Genomic DNA, 23,054 nt, shown 5'->3' on the forward strand with positions numbered 1-23,054 from the left:
CTCATCTTCACATCCACTAACTGCCAGCAAGCTGACAGTAGTAGGAAGCTACTGCATCCCAAGGGGAGAAGGAACAGATCAGTGTGCTATAATTGAAACTCATCCCAACACCATGCAGAAGTAACCAGAATGACAGAAAATAAAACCGTAAGGGAACACAGGCTGTCTTAATTAAAACCTCTCCAAACTTCTATATATAAACTACCCAGCAAACTTCCTCATTTTTAAAACAGCCACTGCCGGGAATCTGACAGAATTCCTAATATATTCCAGTGCTCCTGTTGTTCTTAAAAGTTGACTCAACTAACTCAAAGCATGTTTGCTGCATACAACTTGTTTTATCTCTGGTGGAGAAGACAACAGCTTTGCCTATTCTTTCCAAATATCTTTAATGTATTATAGAGAATATTATAGAACAAAAATCTCCCTTCAGTCTCCTCTGAAAGCAGTAATCAAAAGTACCCTCAGCTTTCCTTTAGAGCACATTTTCTAGGTCTCTGATCATTCCCCTTTGCCTGCAGACTGTTCTTCCCGCAGTACAATACTAAAACTACTTGCTGCGTTTCGACTTCAGTTTATTAGCATGTTGAGAAGTGAGAAGGCTAACTTCATGCATTTTACATGACATTGCTGTTGATGCAGCCAGTAAAAAATTTGCTGGTTCTGCAACATCAGTTGATTCATGGCCACTGTGCAAACATCTAAGTCCAAGTCATTCTCCGCAGATCTCCTGCCTTCCCAGTTATCCCCCACCCTGGTAGCTGCACAGTCACGTCTTACTGAACACTACTAGACTGTATCTGCCCCTGCTAAACTTCATCCTACTTATGTACCACTGCTTTGTCAAGATCATTTTAAACACGTGCTCTTTAGCCCCTGGAGCACCCCTGAAGGGTCTAGAAAACATACTCAGATCAGCTGCAAAACAACTTATTTCTACACTTAAGAAAACTCTGCACAACTCCCTTGACCCATCCTTCTAGTTTAACCACGAGTCCTGCCTAACTTCAAAGGAACATTTATTTTATAATGATTGCAGACCCTTCTTAGACAAACAAAAGCTAGGATATATAAAATAGTTAACAGTGTTAAAGTAAGCACAGACAATATAAAGACATTCTATTTGCAAGAACAGACATACTGCATCAGATCAAGGCATTGCCTAATCCACTTTCCTATGTCCAAGAGCAGACATAACCAAACACCACAGCAATTAACAGGTGGTATGCACACAGATATACACCTTAAATTATATATACACATATACCATATATTTTAAGCACATTCAGTAGCTTTACCTAACAATAAATTACATCATCCTCCAGCACTGCATCTTGTTGCAGCATCCATGTCCAACATCACTTTATGGAAACAAAGAACTCTCAGCTGCCTAAAGCCAAGAAAAATGAAAATGATGCTGTGACTAAATTACTGGAAGAAAAAATTAGCAGTATTCCATAAAAGTACACATTTGAAGTTTTTAGTGGATAATGTGTTTTTAAACAAGTATTTTCATGCCACACAGTTGAGTCCATTTACCAGCACGTTCCATGGCTGATCTTTTAAGAGGTTTCAGTTATGTGGTCTACATATCCTTTTCTTCAAAGAACAGCCACAGGGTAGGTCACTTTGTAAGAATCCAAAGACTATCATATTTTTAAAAGGACAGTTTCAAATAACATCTAGAGGATTTCAGCTATTTCTCTTTTAGTAGCACAAAGGATTTTTTTTTCTTAATGCTAAGCCAAGATGAAGCTCAAAGATTCATAACTGCACCAGCCTACCTTCCTGCATTCTACAGAAGAAACTGCACTCTTGAACTTTCGGTAGCAGCACCAGCCCTCAAGTCAGATCATCCAACATGTCACCATAGTTCAGCTCCATTTTTCACACCATTTGAAGAGTTACACATTATATAGTCTATCTTAGGACATCCAAAGATGTACATTTTACCAAGGAGATTATTTAATGTGTAATTACAGATCTGGTAGAATGCTAGTATTATTGCAACAGCTCTCTGAATTTTCATCTAAAAACAGGGGAAAGGTATTATGAGGTAGTTGTATATTTCATGTTTAATCCCTTATTTTCCATGCAAGCACAAAAACTAGTAATTAACATGGCAGAGCTGATTCCACACACACAATAATTCCATGCAGGTTGATGAAAGTGGTAGGAAACAACAATGGTCAAATAATCACCACCTGACCCGCTGCATGTCTAAGTATGACTGGGTTTCATATCAATACAAATAGAACGAGAAATCAAAGCAAAACAGCACAAGAGATGCCCAGAGCAATTCAAGGGATTTCAACAGACAGAACTCCAGGAGTTCAGTAAAATCTGCTCTCTTCAGTCAGATGAAAGCTCATTATTCCTCTTCATCTGCAGACAAATTCCCCACCCTTTTATTAACTATTTTTTCCTGACAGAATCCTGGATATTATCTGAATTTTTCGAGATACTTGCCTTTGTTCTCTACTACACTTGGAAATATCAGGTTTTTCAAATATACCACAGACATTTAAAAAAAGCATCTATAGTCTCAAAGCAAAACTGTAAAATCCTATGTACAGTAGTATTCTATAAAATGTAGTCTTCAGCACCAACACTTTGTTCTCCTTACTGCATAAATCCCCTGGATCAGCTCCACAATTTAACAGGCTACCAATTTATTTTTCATATGCTTCTTCCTCATATTTCTGAGAAAAATATTTTACATACTAGCAGACACCAGACAGAGATACCACTCCTAATAGCCATTTTTTCCCCTGCCAGAATCTCTTCTTCTATTCACACAGACTGAAGGCATACCTGCAAAATACTAAGTGAGAATTGCTCACCCCTGCAGACAAATCCATACACCAGCAAAGTCTGGTGCACCACACCTTCGGGACTTCACTGGAAGCACAGCAGTACATAAAAATGCTTGGACAGGTGAAAGTGCCACAAAACAGGAGACATCAGGCCACACAGTAGGTGTGAATGGCCAGAACATGCAGGTTAAAACCTACATGTTACCAGCCTTCTCAGACACTCAAACAAGAATACCATGAGCAGCTTTGAAAGCAATATAAACTTTTGCAGTCACATGTTAAGACAGAAAAATCAACCTATTCAAAATTCAGAGCAAAAAGCCAGAGGTTTGCAGCATTTCTGTGACAGTATATGCTACATTAACACAAACCTAGCCTAATATATCAACAGCTTTGTCAGGTCCTCACACTTTTTCCATATAATAGCCATAGCAACACCAGAGTAAGAATCACCCAGTCAAAAAAAAAGTGACAGAGACTAACTTCCTGAAAAAAAACAGCAGACATACACCTACTACATGGGTAAGGTTATAATTGGTTTGGGGGGTTGGTGGGGTTTTGTTTGTTTTGTAGGGGTTTTTTGTTTGTTGGTTTTGCAATAATATCATAAAAAATCAATTGGTATTGAATCTCAGTCTTCAGTACAGATTGTTATAGGTTCATTAAATCATACTGCAAATACTTGTAAAACTTGTGTCTTAATCTTCCCACTATACTAAAAACTTTTAAACTCATTGAAATAATATAAAGTCTTATTTTAAAGTCACATAGTGACTATGTCCTTACTTGAAAACTAACCTCTTTAAGTTCGAAAAATAGTAAATTTTATAGCCAAAATTCAACAAACTCAAAAATCCCATTTCCTACCTTACCAACACGTTCTTTAAAAACTGACTTGCTGACAACCTAAATGCAAAGGTCTGCAGCCAAGATAGAACTTTCCCATAGTCACAACACTCAAATGGAAAAAGGTATTTAGAGTGATAGAAGACAGAACATTAGGTTGCAAGGCAGCTTCTTTCAGAGCTCCTGGAGCAGCAGGAAAATTAAATGTTAATGCTAGTGGAATAGTGCATTACCAAGTCACAGAAAGTATCATGTGAAGACAAATGAGAAACAGGTTAGTTATTTCTGACAAAACAATTATTGTTCACATATTAAAACATTACTCCCAAGTTTGGTCTTCAGAAATGTAATTAGTCAACCCAGATTTGGCAGAACATTTGAAAGCAGTCTGTAAAGGCTTTAAAGCAGAAGGTCTAAAGCAAAGCCTTCACACATGGTCTAGGTTTAAATTCCAGATCTCAGAAACCTAGATCATCTCCTCCCATCCGTATCATATTTCTGCCAGCACAATGTGTGTGTCTCTCTCTGCCCTCACAAATACAAGTTAAAAGTAATGGAGTAAAGGGAGCTGCTAGAGGACAATTTATCATTATTTGTTCTCATCTGAAATCTATTGAGTTTGACCTGGTCTGCCACAAACCCCTTCCAGTTGCTCTTAAAAAAAAAAAAAAAAAACAAAAAACACGAAAAAACACAGCAACCAACCAACAAAAAACCCCACACAACACACACCACCACAAGAAAACCCTGCCTAAACAATGCCCCCACAACATCCAAATAAAGTAAAAAGGTATATATGGCAACTACATGTTCTAAAGTAACTCCAAAAGAAATTTGCATTTCGTAATTACACCACCACATAAGAATGAAAATTAGGCTTTCACCAGACATTTTAAAATGTGGGCAGTGTCACTGTCTCGACATGAGTATTTCTGAAGTATCAAAATTATGAAAAGTTATGGACATAACAAACACCTCTGCACTACTCCCTTTTAGATTTGGCCCACTATAATCAAAATTTACAGTCAGTCATTAACTACTCAAATGTTACCAGTGGGGGAAAAAAAAAAAAAATATCTAGTGAATTATTAAAAAAAAAAAAAAAAAATCACAGGCTACTGCATAAAGCCAAAGAATCGACACCACACAGAAAGTGTTGTTCGTTGCCTCATGAATATCTATACCTGTCTGCAAAATCCCACAGGCATTTCAAACATGCTACCTGGGAAAACAGCTGCCATTCTTTTGCTGTCACAGATCCCAGCAATGCCTTTGTCAGTTTCCATGGACACTGAAAGACAGTAACTACAGCTGAAGAGAATCTTCAGTCCATTGAAGTTAAGCCTATCAGGAAATTGAAGAGACTTGCAGATTTAGTAGTATTCATTACCCTACGAAGATCTTCTACTAAGCCAGCTACATTTTTCTAACACACTCCAATTAAATGACATTCAGAGAATTTTCTGGCAAACTTTATTACTCAGACATGTAAAGAGTGCAACAAACATACTCAACTACCATCCCCATGTCACTTGCACTAAAAAAAAAAAAAAAAAAAATCTACAGACAACCCCAAACTAACTCATGCCTCCTGCACTTATCAAAGAGGAGCAACCTCAAAGCTGAGTTCAATCTAAAAATGGTAGTACCTTCTGCCCCAGGAGCTGCAATCAAAGCTCTCCCTTCTCTCCCAAATGAGGAATATAATCTGAATTTCAGGCTCAAAACTTCTGGAATAGTAAAGTTCTGCTACTCTGCACGAACCTCATGCTTTTGTCTCTAGTACATTCACTAGCTGATCCACCAGAAAACAAAACCAGACAAACAGAAGAAAACCACCTAGCTTTCCATGGGCCTTTAAAGCATTTCCCCAAGACTCAAATCAACTCTGCAGTCCATTGCGGTTACTAAAACATGTAATCCAAAATTAAGAATTTTTGTAAACCTGTTTCAAAGTCCCTAAAACTGAAATTTCATTAGTAAAGTCTCTCTGTTCTCCAAGGAACACAGGAAAAAAAACCCAAACAAAACAAAAAAACCCCACAAAAAACTAAAAACAACTCATTACTTTGCAACTACTACACTGCATTACACTATACATATCTGTAGCTCCCAAGCCAGTACATAAAATCATGAGTAAGACGGCAAGATTAGAAGTGAAATGGTCAACACATACAATCTTCTCAAGGACAACATTATTTTCCGCTTCTTTAGGTTTCAATTGAGCAACTGTATATATCAAGAAAAACCATTCCAGAAGCCTTACATCTACTCACTTGCAAAAAGTATGCCTTGCCAGAAAGCTTTTATTCTCTCAGCAAAGCACAAAACATTCTTTCTGGTGCTGATACTCAACCTCCTACAAATGTGGGGAAATTCATTTATGGCTATGGACTTCATTCATGGAGATACAGATCTGTGCCAAATGATTCATGCTTACTTGGCCAACAACCAAATATTCTGTTTATTTGGGCTGATGAATTTGTGTCCCCTTCCTCCCTCAAGGAAACCCACTGGTACAGGTCAGTTCATTATGTTACTTCTCTTTTTTAATAGATACTTAAAACAAATGAAGCACATGAGAGATGAGATACAAATAATATAGGTTATATGTAACTGTTTGCAGTAGGGTGTGAATGAAGAAAACCAGACTGGCACTATTAACTGCAACTAAATAGTTTTTCTTCTTTCTACACTGCAAGAAAAATCAATTCAGTTTATCTTTTTGAAAAACATATTCTTGGCCTGTCTGAAAATTAAACAATTGCCTGCATTCCTGGCAAAAGATACTTCTTTGAACTACAGGTTTTGTAGCTGACAAGAATTATAATCCTACTAAAAAAGTCAAAACAGATGATGTTCTACAGTTGTGGCTGTAAGAAGTCTGCCTTGGTTGGAAAAATTCAGCTGCTGCTTTCCCTTCTGGTTATAACTTCAGAGCCAACACCCAACTCCTCTCCTACGCGTTCTGATCCAAAAGCCAGTGGCAACTTCAGCAGCCACTTAACCTTCATGTATGCAGAGCAGTGCAGTACTTCTAAATCTCACACACCCTCTACAGCATTACTTATCCAGAGCCAGGAATCAGGAACATCATCCCCTTCTCTTCTGATCAACAGGTGATGATCTCTATGATCATCTACTGTCAGGCACTTAGACTGCTAACAGGTTTCAAATCTGCCCAATTGCCTGAAGAGACACACCGAGCAACGTAACTATACCACTACACACTCCTATGATACATTATATTTAAGAGATGTTTTTCCAGAGTCAAAAATAAAATCAACAGAAGCTACCTAAATAAAGGAAAAATACTAGCAGCTGTCCCTAAATAAAATCAACTCAACCTTATCATAACAGCATAGCAGTCATTCACTACTTTCAACATGACCTACAAAGCAAGAGACAGCCATATTCAGACTTATTACAGAGATATGAAACTATATTTTTCTTCACTGTAAGCATGGCAGGCACAAAGGTCCTCTGCAACCACACAGTGCTATTCCTTCAGCTAAACTGACAGCACGTTACTGACACAAGCCTTGCAAATGATCATCAAGAAATTAATCATGTGGAAGATACTTGGCAACTCACTTTTGCCCAGGTAATATCAACTCACTAGTCAAGTGCATGTGCAGGAAGCACGGATACCGATACTGAGCTCACAGCCCCTCAGCTGACGAGGCTAAGCCAGAAGATACTGGGTCTGCTACTACAGAGAAGTGGCAACACGCTTGGCAAGGACTGGCACCAGCTACACTTTTAAAAAAAACAAAGTGGCATAAACCATCATGTCTCCAAACTTACGTCTTCCCCAATGGCAGTATGCAGCACTTTGGCAACAACATCCATTACATGAGAAGTACAAGAAGGTTCTCCTGGTTTTGCACCTAAAGATAGGGTGTTTGACCTGTAGAGCACTCTAGGGGTTTGAGCCTTTATGTGTGAGGGAGTATCTTCTCTTGCCATATTGTAAAAGCTGCAATTAGCATTTATTTTCAGCATACATAAATAAAGGAGCATCTATTTGTGTGGCTTACTGAAGGAAGTGCTGACAAGACAAAATTTTGGATTTTATATGGACTTGGGTCAAATAAAAATGAGGGGAGCTGTTTCACGAGGCATTTAAACTTTCAATAAGCTCCTTTCCATAGCTGCTTGACTAGAAAATGTTCATTTTTCAAGGCTGCACTGGGCTGATGTTCATTAAATTCAGAAAACAGCCAAGTAACTCCACCAACCATAGAGCTTCTGCAGAAGACAGCCACTTTAGCACTTCCCAGACTAGCTTACGGGTGACTAAAAGTCCTCAAAGTTTTGTGTTGCTTTGGTTTTCTGTTTTGTTTTTTAAACAAAACAAAAGGGAGAAAACTAAAAAAAAAAAAAAAAAAAAGTCTAAATCTATAGAAATTTTTGGAAACTCAATGTAACTGACCTTTCAGTTTAAAACAGGACTCATAAAGTCATTCAAAACAAAGAGACTCCAACAGTCTGAACCAAGAGGCTGCAAGTGTTCTCCAAACACCTTGCATGTTATTAGCTAATCTGTTCAAATAACTACAAGGTTTAGCATTAATTCATTTCAGAAAATGCCAGAGGTGGTCACAGTATGAAACTGCAGACTTTTTTCAGACACAGATACCCTGTAGGCTTCCAGTCTTATTTACATCATACATCCATCTAGTTCAAGAAAGAGCATGGGTTGGGGGAACAGCAATAGCCCACAAATTTGTAACATTATGAAGACCTGCAAGGAGTAAACTGGACACCAATACTGGAAAATCCTAAATGTTCTATCTAAAATAGCACTTAAAGATATAACAAATCAAAATTAAAGAACTCTTGGGGCAGTACAAGGGAAGCCCTTCAGCCTGTGGGGTAGTCTTCAGCAATATATGCCAAAGAACTACTTATCTCCCAAGAAAAAGACCAGAGTACATAAACCACCACTGCTCTGTGATACCTACAAGGCCCTATGAAGTTAACGGATGAAGTGATATGACAGCTTCCAGAGCTAGGATGCACACAGGCAAGGTACATACTCCATAAGCCATACTGGTTTCCAGAGCTGTGTAAACAGGTGAACAATATTGCTAAGAAGTAGAAAAGGTGAAACTAGTGGTAATACAATAGGGGATCACCTCCATGGAGCAGCATAAGGAAGAAGAAACATGTAGAACAGTGATGGAACAAGAAGAAAAGGTTCAGGACAAACTCCAATGTCTTACAAGAAAAAAAAAAAAGCCAGCAACCAAACCACCAACCCACAGAAACAAGATGCAGGGGACACAGTGGAATAATTAATCAAATTATCATTTGGAAGGTTCCATTGGCAGGCCTCACTTTTTTATTAGTTATTTTCTCCTCAACTACCCCAATGACACACACACACAAAAAAAAAAAAAAAAAAAACAAAAAAAAACAGAAAATAGGTCGGCAGTGTCAGAACTAAGTACAGCAGACAGCAGTTTTATTCCTTTTCAAACTGCAAGGGATAACTTCAGGGCGCTACAGCACGAGACACTTTTCACTGTAGAGCACGTGGCCACTAGCTGAGGCCATTAGTGCAATTCTTTCAAGTTTAGGCCCAAGGAAAGCCGCTCACCCAGCAGCAGTCAGAAAGCTGGACAGGGCCAGGATCAGCGACAGCCAGACACAGAACACGCAGCAGGCTTCTGGAAGGGAGTGTTCTTCCTTTCTCCGGCAAGGAGAGCAGGATGGGCGGCTTCCAGTTTCAGCAACCAATTAGGCAGAAACTGCTATCAAAGCAATAGAGAGGGCCCTACCCTAACTGGGTTGAGAAAGAGAAGGTGGCATTATCTCATTTCACCAGTTTCAACAGCCCTGCTCATTCCTTCTCACTGAAGTTGCCCAGGGTGCTCTTTTCCCAGGCTCTTCTTACACACCTACCTGGACATCACACAGTACTAAACCATCACCTAGACACCATATGCTACCTAAAAGCAGTCACTTTTACATCCTGGCTTGTGAAGTGGCTAATAACAGAGCAACAAACTCCCAGACTTTATTCCTTCATGAACCACTTTTTAAAGAGCCGTTATACTAACAAAAGATGCATCACACTTAAGTGCCAGCAGCAGTACCATATGCTAACAGTACACAACAATATAAGGTTATCAAGCTATTGTACTTTGGGGAGATTATACAGTACAAAAAAACATTGAATCCAAGAAAAGAAAAACTTCAACAAAACCCAAGTTTGGCATCACTGTAACATTCTTCCAGAGAGTGTAAAATTAATTATTACAAGACTGTCCTTTAGATTTTGCAACTGAGAGTATGTGTACAACATCAGAATTAGCTAAAGCAAATAGAATTGCCTTCCTCACCCTCCAAGTTAACAACTTCTGCATAACCAATTACAGAGGCATGACACTCACACATGGAACAAAAAAACTCTTCATGGCAAGCCTTAGCCATGACATTATTTACTGCAGACCAACAAGATAATTGGCTACAGTTACAATAAGCGCTGCTGTCTACAAGGACTTGGTGTTACTTGAAAGCCTTATTTTCCAGAAGCTCCAGGGGGGAAAAAAAAAATAAAAAAAAAAATCAATTCCACAGTCATTAGATGAAAATTCTCAAACTGCAAAGTTTGAGACTTCTATTTTTATACAGATATTTTTGGTCATGTGTTGCATGACTACCCTTTATATTTCAGGATTATTTTTATCCTATTTGGGAAACAATGTACATCTGGAAGCAATGCAAGAACAACTAGGTGAACAACAAAAGAAAGCTTCAGTCCCATACATCTTCTCTTATACTCTAACCAGCAGGTTGATAGTATCAGCAAGTGAAGAACTGGAAGCTCATCCCCCTCCTGTTGAAGGACATGCTCCACACAAGGAGCACACACCTTTTTTGTTTTGTTTGTGCAGGGAAAACCTACAAACCCAGCAATACAGTCCTCCACAAAGAATAACATATTTGGGAATCAATTCAATGTAGAAATCCATATAAGGTGGAAAAAATGGTGGAATGATTTGCAATTTCAAAACCACCAAAATATAAATAGAGAAAAAATAGTTAAGTTTTAGAAGGTACTCTTTATACTGGTATGGACTGAAAGATATATAAGAAGGTCACAAAGCTCCTACTCTTAGAGAGATGTTAAAACCCTTGTAATGTTTATTACACAGCAACATGCATGCAAAGTCATCTTTCCCAAGAGCCAGCAGAGAAGCAATTGTTGGTAGGCTTCCATCCTTTCATTCAAGGCTCTGACTTTCCTACCAACTTCCTAGAACAAAGTCTCATAAATTAAGTCTAATAAATTACTCAGTGAAGAGATGAAAAATCGTTGCTCACTCTTCCTCCCCCATACGCCTTGGGGAGAAGAGCAATCATTGTAAGGTTCCAGTGCTGCTCTTCACAGGTAACACACGGATCACTGAGCCCTGCTCCACTACTTTATCAACCCTTTCCTCATCACTTGGATTCATCCTTCCTAAATCACTGTTGCAGTGCTCAGCCAGGAGTAGCAACAGCTACAGACACCAGAGCAAGAGTGACTTCATCATTTAATGTCGTCATGCCACTACTCCAGGATAACAAATAAAAGTAAAAAGGCTGACATCAAGTCAGGTTTTGCTCCCTGATGACTCGGAAAATACCTGCACCAAGACAGATGTACTGAAGATGTCTGATAAACTCAGAAGATACCGAGCCATCAATTTTCACCTGCCTCACAAGGACTCTTTTGTTCCAGCTTCCACTCAAAAGGGCTCAGAATGTAACTAAGTATCAGTCTGTAAATATATAGCAAAATGAAAGTGCCAGCAAACTCTCTGTTCATCAAATAAGTGATTTTATTTTTTTTTTTTTCCCTCAAATATTAACACTGGTAATAGATGAATTGCTACATCATACCCTAAGAGGCTACCAAAACTCATGAGAAACAGAAAAATATAACCCTTTTTGACACCCAACAATGTTTCCCTCCTACAAATAAATAAAAAAAAAGTAAGTTAGCTTCCTCAACTATCTTACATGGATAGATTAACTGAAAATATAAACTGCATTTCCCAGGCAGTCCTCGTCTATGGTTCTCCTGCTTTGTTCTGACATTTTTTTCCAGACAGCAGAAGGACCAGGAGCACATGACAAGAGCGACTGTGGGGGTTATCACAAGTGTGTGTGCTTTATGCTACAGCCTTTGTTTCTCCCTCAGTTATACACACTTGGGATTGAGTCATGTTTGCAAACTTGTTAGTCTGCATCAGTTAGCACCCTCTTGACAGGCAAGCATCTGTCTAGTCTTTGACCTCAAATAAATAGGAAAGGAGCATCAATGACCTTTCAAAAAACCAAGCTGTAGAGCCTGAATAAGAGAAATCTAGTTGCTGAGCATGACAGGTCCAGGTCTCACTTGGCTTAGATATCCAACTGCAGAAATACTAATCAACAAGACCCACTTCCTATTCCACACTCGCATAAAGTAAATCAATAAATTAAAATTGAGTCATCGAGTTTTTCAACACACAAATCAAGAATTCTTAACAAAGGCTAATACTGGACCTGATCAAACATACACTCTTATGCTGCTCATATGGGTTAACTGCACCCATGGCTTTTGAAGCGCTGCAGGCATGCTGATCATGCGGATACAAGGCAGACTACAGACCCCCAGCCCAATGCTCTCTTCAAGGCTTCAACCGCAGTGGAAGACATTTCGGTGCAGAAAAACGTCAGAATTTCTGAGCTGTCAAAAAGCTCACAACCTTACAGTGCTTTGACATGAAATGCCTGAAACAATATATATGCACACACACAGCCATGTCAGGTGTGTCTATATGCAAGTATCAAATAAATCAATTTAATGGTAATGTATATCAAGCATTCCAGGCCCCATAAAGACCCCACCTCGTGCTTCTGTAAGAAAATAGAAAATATATCTGAAAACTACTCTATTAATATGAATCTGGAAGAACAATTTAGTTGTTAATATGAACATATTCAAATCAAGGGTTAAGAAATTCCCTATTATAAGCATATAGCCAACCTTAAACGACTCAGAACTAGGCCTTTTTCCATTCACACTGTGCACTTGTTCAGATTCAATACATATTTTTAAATCACATAAAGCAGCCAATCCCACAAGCTAGAATATGAAGAAAGGGCACATATTAAACACATTTTCCAACATGTCTGTGCAGAATAAAGCACAGGCCTCATTCTTAAAAAAATATTCCTCTGATCAGAAAACTAGAAGAGGCATGCTGAGCTTAAAATAACTATTCCATAGGCTAACATGTCAAAATAGCCATTTTCTTATCCCCTCTACTGAGCATTTTACCAGAGCCTAGAGGATATTAGAGACACCTTTTGTAAGGCCCCCTCCCCCACACTTTTTTTTTAATGGGCTGGACTAGAAGGTGCTCACACCCGATCTACGGGTGCATGGAAAAATCTTCCAAGCCCTCTCCTTCAAAGCCAGGAGCGCTTAAAAATGCATAATGAACCTGAATGTCACAGCCATACCTGCGTGTCCGCAATTCGTTTCCTCCTCTCGAGGAGGGGTAATAATAAGGAAATACAGGCTATGCAGCTGACAATCCGTTTCACAAAGAAAAAGGGAAGGAAGAAAAAAAAAAAAAAAGCTTTTTAATCAGCCAGAGGCCGCTTACAACGCTGGCAGCGATCAGAGGCTAAAGGAAAGGACAAACCAACCGGCATTTTTTTTTTGTCCAACAGGCCCCAGACGAAGCGGCGGCGTGCGCCTATTCAAGGTTAATGGAGGGAGGGGGGAAGGGGAGAGAAAGGGAGCTGCCTCCGCCGGGGTTGGGGCCGCTCGCTCGCTCGGCCCCCGGCCGGGCTCCCTCCCGCCGCCCCGGCGACGGAGAGCGGGGAAAAGAGGTGGGGGGAGAGGAAGCCCCAGCAGGGCCAGACAGACAACCAGGCACCCACCCCCCCGCGCAGGGCGGCAGGATACTCACGGCTAACTTTCATGCTGCCGAAGGCCGAGGGCTGCTGCACGGGCTTGCAGCTCTCCGCGAAGGAGGTGGTCCTGGGCCGCCCGGACATGGCCTCCCGCTCCTGCTCTGCCCCGATCACCTCTCTCTTCCTGCCTTCACCCTCCGCCTCGCCCCGGCGGCTCGGCGGGCCCTGCCGCTCCCTCGCTCGTTCAGCTGGAGGAGACGGGCGGGACGCGCCACATGAAACGCCGGGTCCCCCCCCTTCCCCCCCCCGGGGAAGCCCCCTCCCCTCTCGGTCTCTGTCGCGCTCTTCGCCCGGCTTCTTCTTTCTCCTCCTTCTCCTCACGCCGCCCGTTGCTCACAAAACCATCCTTCCCGGCAGCGCCGGTGGGTCCAAGAGCCGCCTCCGCCCAGTCCGCAGCACCCCCGGCGCCGCTCCTGCTCCCGGCCGCGACCGAGGGGGGTTTGCTAGGCCTCGCTGCCCCCACCCTGGGCGCCAGTCACATGGGGCGGAGGCTCACGGCCTGGCTCCTCCGATCCCTCGCTGGGTTTCTTTTTTTTTTCCTTTTTCTTCTTTTTTCTTCCTCCTCTTTCTTTCCCCTCCCCTCGCCTCGCCTCTCCTTCCCCCTCGCCTTTGAGGGAGGCGGCAGGGAACGGGACTATTTTTTTTTTCCCCGGCGGAAGGATCTCGGGGCTCCCGAAGCCACCGACAGGAGGTGATGCGGCTCCCTCGCAAGGGGATCCGGCAGGGGCGGTGGGATCCGCGGCGGGCGGAGTAGGGGTGAAGCGGCCCGGGCGGCCTCGCTCGCTCGCTAAGGCTTCTCAGTGCGGTGCTCAGGCGGCGGCAGCGGCTCCGGCGCGGCTCCTCATTGCGCCCGCAGGGGCAGCTGGCGACGGATCAGGCTGGACAGGGTGCACTGCGGGCGGCGGCCGGCGGCGGCGGGGCAGGCCATGACGGCGGCTTCCCGGCTTCTCCTCAGCCGGCTTCAGAGTGCTCGCGGTGGCGGTGGCTGTTGCTCCCACGGGCGTCCAAGGCACATGGGACTCGCCCGCCCGGCTGAAGCCTCCGGCCGGGCCCCCCCTCCCCGCTTCTGCCGATCAGTCTCTTTGTCCTCGCTGCTGCCTCCGCTGCGTGCCGGGCTCCTGCTGCTGCGCTCTGTGTGTGCGCGCCAAAGCCGCGCAGCCGCCGATGCCCGTCGCCGCCCTACGCTGCGGAACGGCCCTAAGCACCTTCTGTGAATACCCAGACGAAGAACCCAACGCACTCGCTAGCGCCCAGCCCGAGGCCCTTACGGAAAGAGCCGAACCTTCTCGGGACCAATCCCGAGTTCGTTACGAAAATGCCTGTAACGGATCGTAACCAATCACGGAGGCGTCACGAGCGCAGCCGAGTCTCCCCGAACCAAAACGGACAACCAATCGGAAGATGCTGCCACCGCCCTAGCAGCGCGGTCGGGGAGCCAATAGGAAGGAGCCCTCTCTTCCGGCTATTGCCGGGCCAACCCGAAGAGAGCCGAAACAGGAAAGCCAATCAGGTGGCGCGTTGCCGCTGTCACACACCCCTGGGACGGTTTCAAGCCACGGCCCGAGGGTTAGGGCGGGCGCGGGCCGCGATTGGCTCCCCCGGCGGAGCGCTCCGATTGGCTCCCGGCGATGAGGCGGCCCGAAGACGCCATCCAGCTCCCCGCCACGGACCAATCGCCAAGCCCGAGGCTGCGGGCAGCGCTCACTCCCTTCGGGGCACAGCCGCTCACCTTTATGACCTCACCGGGCGCGCAGGGCGGGGCCGGGGGGAGGGGAGCACGCATGCGCAGTGCGGCGGGCCGGGCGAGCCGGGGGTGCGGGGCGGCTCAGTCACCGCCCGGTGGCCTCGGGCCCGCCCTTCGCGCCTCAGCGGGGGCGGCCGGCGCCCCTCAGGTCCTACCTGTGCTCCGGAGGCGGCTCCGAGGCCTGTACGGCAGCAAGATAAACCGCTTGAGCAGCGCAGAGCAGAGGGAGCGGTGTGGAAAAAGCCTCGCCCAAATACCCCCAAATAAAGGCGTTTGTGCTTAAAACCGTCAGGGACTGAGGTCCTGTGCACCTGCCCTCAGCCCCTCGTGGAGCTGTGAGAGACAAAAGACATTGAACCAGCTGTTGCCACCGCATGCAGTGTCATTGGGAGGCCTTTGGTGTGCTTGACTGGAAAACCTGGCTGCTGTAGCAAGGGGCAGCGGTGTGGTGAGGTGACTTGTCGAGAAAAATAACAATAGTATGCTGGAAGTCACAGAGGTGGCACCTGAAATTATGGTAAACCTGTTCTGCAGAGATTGGGCTGAGCGATGGGGCAAGAAGATGAAGTCTCTTGGAAGGTTCTTCCAGGTCATTTGTTACCAGCAAGACATTCTTGCAGGAAACAGTGTTTGTATTACAGCCGCTAAGCTGTCCCTTGTATCCCTGCCTTGGTGCCACCATGAGTGGATTTTGCTTGGCCCTGGCCGAAGTCCCACGCCACGCTCTGGAAGAGCCTGTACTTCTTCAGGGTTCTGAAGCATCTCCAGGGGCATTGGTTCCCAGCTGTGGCAAAGCAAGTGCTGGAGTACTGCTGCCTCCTGCAACCTCACTGAAACTACTGGGCAGACCTCAGCAAAAATTGAGCACTGCTTGCTTATGCCATTAAAAAAAAAAAAAAGTTCTTAATAGTTCTTAAAGTTCTTAATTCCATAATAGTTTATACCACAAGCAAAATAACCTGGACTAGCAGAAGCACTTTTTGCCAGTGTTAGGATCTAGCTAAGAGCTGCTTGCTTTTCAAAGCATCAAAAGACTGCCAGATTTACCTTTTTTTTTTTTTTTTTTTTAAGTCCTGTTGTGAACAACATTGCTATGTGAGGAAACAAAGACCTGGCCAAAGGCAGCTAAAATTTATCCTTTAAAAGAGCTGTTTTCTAAAGCAGAAAACAAACCCAGTCTCTCCAAATGGTCCTGTTCAGCAGTTTGCTCGCCCCAGGGTGCTTGGTTTGCTGGAAACCTTTTTCCTTCCTGATAAATGATGAATGGTTTTACCTACTACAAAGGACGTGGGATTGTTTAAGGTTTGATTCATCATGAGCTACCTGTGCAGCTCTGTACAGCTGGAAACCTGACAGCTGAGAGTGGTATGCCCTAACAAGGACTAAAAGAGTCTGAAATGACAGTACTGGAGTGGAACTGCAGCCACCCCAAACTCCCCTACCATACTCATCATTTCAGCCCCCCTCTGAGACACTGCTGTCTCAAATGTTGCTGAGACACAGTCTCAATAAGCCACCAACCACAAAAATGACATTTCCTCTCCAGTTTTGGTAGCGCTGTCAACCCCAGGCATGACTAGTTGTCAATAATTAGGGGTGCAGATTGAGTTAGTTCCCTAACGGGTGATCTTAGATAATAAGACAAAGTGGATAGGCAGCTAGGCATTGTCTAGCTTTCTACCTGAAATGTGCCACAGACATTCCAGTCAGGAGCCTGATTTTATTTTTTTTTTTTTTTCCTGGCCTTGAGCACCAAAATACCAATGCAAATCACATTTTCTTATTTTCTGACATTTTTTTCCAAAGAATACATAAACAGGAGAACCAACTCAAGAGAGACAGCCAAGCTTTGTTACTTGAAAAAGTTGGCAGTCTGAAAAAGAGCATGTGGGGGAGGACGAGCTCTTTGCTTTAGCATTTATTGTTGCTCATAATAGTAGTAAATAAAAATCAGAGCAATACGTAATTTATACTGACAGTGTCTATTTGAAAAATATCCCTTAAAGCTTTATAACAAGTCTACAATCCGATAATACAAATGTGAAATCAACTTAATTCACTTACAGAGAACAAGGCTACATCAGGAAAATAGCTTTGTGCTTGTCCTCCTGTATATGGTGTAGCCCTTCCCTAAAATCACCCAGTTTCCTTTTCAGCGCCAAAGCAACCCATATTAAACCCAAACCTCTTGATTATTGCTAATCTCACTGTGCTGAATACCAAGCCTAACCATCCACTTGGGGAATGCACACTACAAAAATCACAGCTGCGCTATTTCCTATTAGGCAATCCTGCCCACATTTCCACGTAATAATTAGCCAACCACCTCTCCAAAGCCTGTCCATTCAAGTCCTAGTGCCTCCTCATCTACCAGGAAACCACACAAGTGTGCTTAAAGGAGGATTATTATGTATTTGAAGGGATGGAAAAGCATCTCCAATTTCTGTTAGTCTTTTCACAGATTCTTTCCTTAGCTAGGACTACTCTCTGAAAAGCCCCAAACACATGGTAAGGGCATCTATTAAGCTTTCATCCTCCATTTCAAAGATGCACTGACAATTAGAATAATTTTAGAGAGTCATGAGTGAGCTAGTTGCTTTTTTAGAGTGAAAGATTCTCTTTCGATAATATTGCAAGGTTCATATTTATTTTTGGCCCCTTCGCTGATGAAATGACCTCCCTTTAGAATCTGCAAATATAAATAGAATTGACATTTTAATGATCAGTTTTCACAAGCAAGTATAATCCAGCATCTCAGACATTAATATTGTTCCAAATCCGGCTGCAAGGGGCAGTTTCATAGCTGCTGTGTTTCTGTAACATCCAAGTTCCCAGGGAGGCTGCCTGAAAATACGAAGCATCTGATAGAAATTACTGACTGTTATCTCTCTTAAATGCCATAAGGTGGCAGTGAATTGGAAAATGTGTAGAACAAAGCTTTAAGGAGCTCAGTAGAAGAGAGGAGGCTTTTTGTTTGTTTGTTTAGGGGTTTTCATTTATCTGTTCACATTTCATATATCACCATAAACTTCAATCATCTTAATCAGACGCTGAATAGACCTGCTTCAACATGCACGAGCAGACATGTTCCTGTGCAGGGAACTCCTGCTTTTCCTTTCTCTGTTGCTTCCTTTTTGGGTGATCATCAGGAAGATTTTCTGTTTGCTTACCTTGCAGCTCTTACTGGGTCATTGCCCCAGAAGCCACAGTGACAGGACTACCCCCACAAGCCTGATAAGGTTGCAGTCATTCAAGGCTGTTTTGAACTTTATTACGCTAGTGAATCAAAACGATACTAATGGATCTACCAGTCTGGCATATAATTCCTTCATATTGCCAAGGGAATTATCAATAGAACAATTTAGTGAGGTATTGTAATGGCTCGTCTCTTGTTTGATTGGCATGGGCAAACTCAATGGTTATGGTTGAACTTGAACTTTCTTTTTCCAATGGAAAATAAGAGATTGTGACAGTAACAAATTTACTGCCTTCTCAGGCGTTAATGATTATACAATAAATCCCTAAAAGTGGCTTTGATTTTTCTCCCAGAACAAAATCCAAAGGCATCTATGTTTAGAACGTACCTGTTGCATTTATTTTTATAATCAGGACAGTGGTTTTTAATCCTGAGAACCCGGTATTTTGCAATGATTTCCTGTCACAAATTATGTCATCAGCAAGGATTGCTTCAGAGAAGAGCTGATGTTTTGCTGATCTGGATGCCCGTGGGTGCACCCGGGCCTCGCAAGACTCCAGGTAAGATCGCCAAAACCAATAGAGCCAAGCGGTCCGAACAGTTTAATGTAACAGGAACTACGAACAGCTATCTCCCAATTTTGCAGTGCAGTCAAACAAACAGAGAAACCGAATACAGGTTCCTGGCGACATTGCAACACACAGAAAACATCAGTGACTCACTAATCAGGCAAAGGCATCCTGTGAAAGTCCTCCTCGCTGATGTTCTGCACAGGTTTAAGATTGGTCTTATCCACTGGATCTTGAAAGAGGCGTCAGGTTTCCCACTGTTCCAGGAGAAGGTCTTGTTCAGCTGGACAGTTTCCCTTCCTCCAGTTTTTTTCTGGCCACACCTTCTTCATAAATAACCCTGGAAAATGACTGTGTCCAGAGACAGAGAAGCTCTGTCAGTCTAAAGAGCCTTTGACAAATCTTTCAGACATTTATGCCTGTTTCCTCAGGAGTTTGAAAGGGTTCAAATCTAGGATATTATTGGCTCTTCTCTGTGTATCATCTCCCTCACAAATTCAGTCAAGTAGCCCAAGACTGGCATCCATTTGCTTTCTATTTGTATTTTCCTATGCTCTTGGCAGTTCTGTGTGTTTCTGTAAAGGGGATACCAAGGAGCAGGTGGGTCATTCTTACAGCAGGAAATTTAAACAACCCTATTCCCCAGAGCATACTGGGGCTCTCTATACTACAGTGTTGGTGGAAGGGCCCATGAACGTCCCATGCTCACTATTTCCCTGCCTGCTCAATCAACTTCCAAAGTGGCTCTGGAGGAGACTTTCAAAATTAAGAGAATTAAAGCCAGCCTGATCCCCAAGGCCTTCAGTGCACTCAATAAAATCTTGCAGGGCTGGGAAGCCTTAACTCAAGACAGGGTTTTAGGATTACTCTACAACTGGGCCTTGATAGAAATATGGGCAGAGGGGAAGATGCAGGCTGGGTTTCCAGGCCATCACAGTAACCCAGAGGTTGTACAGGGAGCCAAGCACAACAGCCAACAAAGGAGATTTTTCTCCGCCTCCTCTTTCAGACATCTGAGGGATGTTGCACCAGGGTGATGAGGTGTACTGTGCCTTCTCACAAATGCAGGAAGAGGATTCGCTAGTTCCTATTGAAATAATTTTTGGAAAGAAAGCATTGCATACAATGCAAGCTGCCAACAGGAGGAAAAAAGGCTGTCTGGAATAGATGTCTGCGTCACCAAAGAAGCAAAGAAAGCAGCAATGTGTCTGTTAGAGCCTGCCTAGAATACTGTTTTTGATGCCAGGGCTCCCTGCAGCCCAAAATTACCATCCTTAGGTGCAATAAAATGCTCATTTGGCTCTTGGTGTTGCAGCTGCTTTTACCCTGTCTGAAAATAACAGTGTGGGTACAGGTCTCCACAGGACAGCCAGCTCCCTCGGGGAGACAGGGGGCAATAGTGCTTGGTGGGTTAGAACCATTCTTGATATCCACAAAGCAAACTACGGGGAGTATAACACTCACGTCTGCAGAGAGGAACAATTACTCTGCAATATACAATGTATAGCAAAATGGTTGAGTAGAGCTATAAAGCCTTGGTCATTCTACATCAGCAACAGCAGTGAACTTGCAAGTGTTTTACATCTTACCTATGAACTAGGGGTCTTTACTTTGCAGCCTGGAATTAAACGTGATGATTCTCCTCAGAACCTGGGAGAAAATACACAGTCAATTATGAAGTGGCCGAAAACATAACAGTATTTTAATTTCGTTCATTGAGATTTTGTCAAGCACTCTAATTGATTTAATGATTCCTGTCCCTGGCTGCGCACTAATCACCATTACACACTACTTCCTTCATCTTTGGCTTGCAAATGGTTACTAATTGTTGCTGCATCTTTCATTGTACATCTGGTGTTGACAGCTGTCGTTGCCATGAGATGGAGAGACAGCTGTTTTTAAAAGGAGAGATCTCTCCTAAAGCTCTAAAACATCTGAGAAAATGTGGCATTGAAACTGAGTTATCAAATACAAAAATTTAGCAAATATGTGGTCAGGCTAGAGGGTTTGCAAACATAAAACTACAAAAAAATATAGGCACAGGAATCAGAACAGAAAAGACTCACTACTGTGTCTTTAAAACACAAGTCCTGGCTGTTTCCCATAAAAAAAATGCCTATTTCCCCTCGTTCCCCATGGACTGCTTAACATGGAAAAATCTTTCACACTCTGCACAACAGAGCACACCTCCTAATTTGATCAGACTAACAACTCATTGCTTTTGCTTTGGCCTATTAGATGTAATTCAAAAGCCTTTCTACAAGGCAGGATTCAGGATCAGGCAGCAAGATCTAACTGGCTGGAGACAAGAAAGCTTGAAAGCACCAAAAAGCCCTAGAAATCAAGGGAAACAATTGCATTCCTTCAAAAAAAAATCCTTTCCAGACTCTCATTTCCTTCTGAACATTTTGTGACTGTGATTGTTACAAGCAACCTATTTTTTTCTCTCCCTGTTTATTTTGTGTGTTTAACAGCACTGAGCGTACAGTCCATTGTTTTGCCACTGATCAGCAAAGCTTATCTCCTGATCTCGCCCAGCCGCTACCGCTCACATGCTGTTCTGCAAGAGCTGGATGAGCGCTCCTCACAGACCTGTGAGAGGCTGCAAGCTGGCAGCCAGAGCAAAGCTGGGCTCAACAGGCAACAATGAGTAGGCATGTAAGGACACAGAAGGGAAAAGGGTGAGCTTAAACAAGGTTAGTGGTGATTGGGGCAGTAGTCACTCCAAATGACCCCTAAGAAAAGAGCCTATAAGCAGAAAAACCTGGTAGGATCAACAATGCTTTTTTATGAGGGAGTCATTTCAGGACATCTGACTTCAGGGAAGTGCTACATTTATTTATTTTTAATTGGTCTGGATTTAAGCCATATCAAGCTGATGATTCCATTCTGAGTTCAAAAGGATATTCTCTTTGCCTCATAGCTCAGGAGCAGGGGGACAATGCAATTAACTGGAAAGGTGACACTGTTTGAATTCAAATCACTGTTTAAGTGTGGAAGTCTGGGAAGGTTTATAAAACACTCTGAAACATCTTGCCCTGGCTACTATCAGGAACAAGGTGTTGGACGAGAAATCAGGAGCTGGGCTGTTTGATCATCAAGGATCATCTCCTCAAAGCTCAAGAGTGGTTCATCCTGACAAGAATCAAAATTAAGCAAAAGTGGCAGGAGACATGCATGGATGCTCCTGACTAAACTCTGACATAAAAAGAAAATGTATAAAATTTGGAAGTAGGAGTAGGTGACCCAGGAGGAAGCCTTACTGGTGAGAGTGTCCTTCAGCAAACCGAGGCCCCTGAGCAAGAAGCCCGAAGTACTGAGGGAGCTGACTAATGTCATTGCAAGGCCACTCTTTGAAATATCATGGTGAATAGGAGAGGTTCCTGAGGCCTGGAAGAGAGCAAATGTCCCTCCTATCTTCAAGAAGTGCAAGAAGGAAGAGCTGGGAAACTACAGTCTGGTCAGCCTCACCTCAATTCCTGAAAAGGCATCGGAGCAAGAAGAGAAAACCATTTCCAGACACATGAAGAACAAGGAGGTGGTTGAGTGTAGTCAGCATTGGGCTTAACCAACCTGACAGCCTTCCACAGCAAGATGACTGCCTTGGTGAATGAGAGGAGAGCAGTGGATATTGTCTGCCTTGACTTTAATAAGGCTTTTGACACCATCTCCATTAACATCCCCATAGACAAGCTGACAAAGGGTGGGTTATGTAAGTGGACAGTGAGGCGGGTCAAAAAATGGCTGCATGGCTGCACCCTGAGCTTTGTAGTCAGTGGCACAAAGTCCAGCTAGGGGCCAGTCAGTAGCGGTATGTCCTGTCAATAGGTCTTATAGTGTTTAACATCTTAATTGATGAGATGGATGATGGGCCAGAGTAGACCTCTGGCAAATGTACAAATTATCAAAAGCTGGGA

At 43.1% G+C, this 23,054-nt stretch overlaps 1 protein-coding gene across 2 annotated transcripts in view; it reads right to left on the bottom strand.

The window, feature by feature from the left end:
• The window catches only part of GSK3B (glycogen synthase kinase 3 beta), a 151,783-nt gene extending 136,835 nt beyond the window's left edge, over positions 1–14,948 (bottom strand). The window contains exon 1 of one of the 2 annotated variants that reach the window (XM_005502621.3): positions 13,625–14,948. In XM_005502621.3, coding sequence (XP_005502678.1) covers positions 13,625–13,712 — 88 coding nt within the window. In that variant the 5' untranslated portion in view covers positions 13,713–14,948. The remainder of the gene's footprint in view (positions 1–13,624) is intronic. The other variant, XM_005502622.3, reaches the window with a different exon arrangement.
• Positions 14,949–23,054: the final 8,106 nt, after the last annotated feature.

Source organism: Columba livia, chromosome 1 (genome assembly GCF_036013475.1).
Source record: "Columba livia isolate bColLiv1 breed racing homer chromosome 1, bColLiv1.pat.W.v2, whole genome shotgun sequence".
Classification (NCBI taxonomy): Eukaryota; Metazoa; Chordata; class Aves; order Columbiformes; family Columbidae; genus Columba; species Columba livia.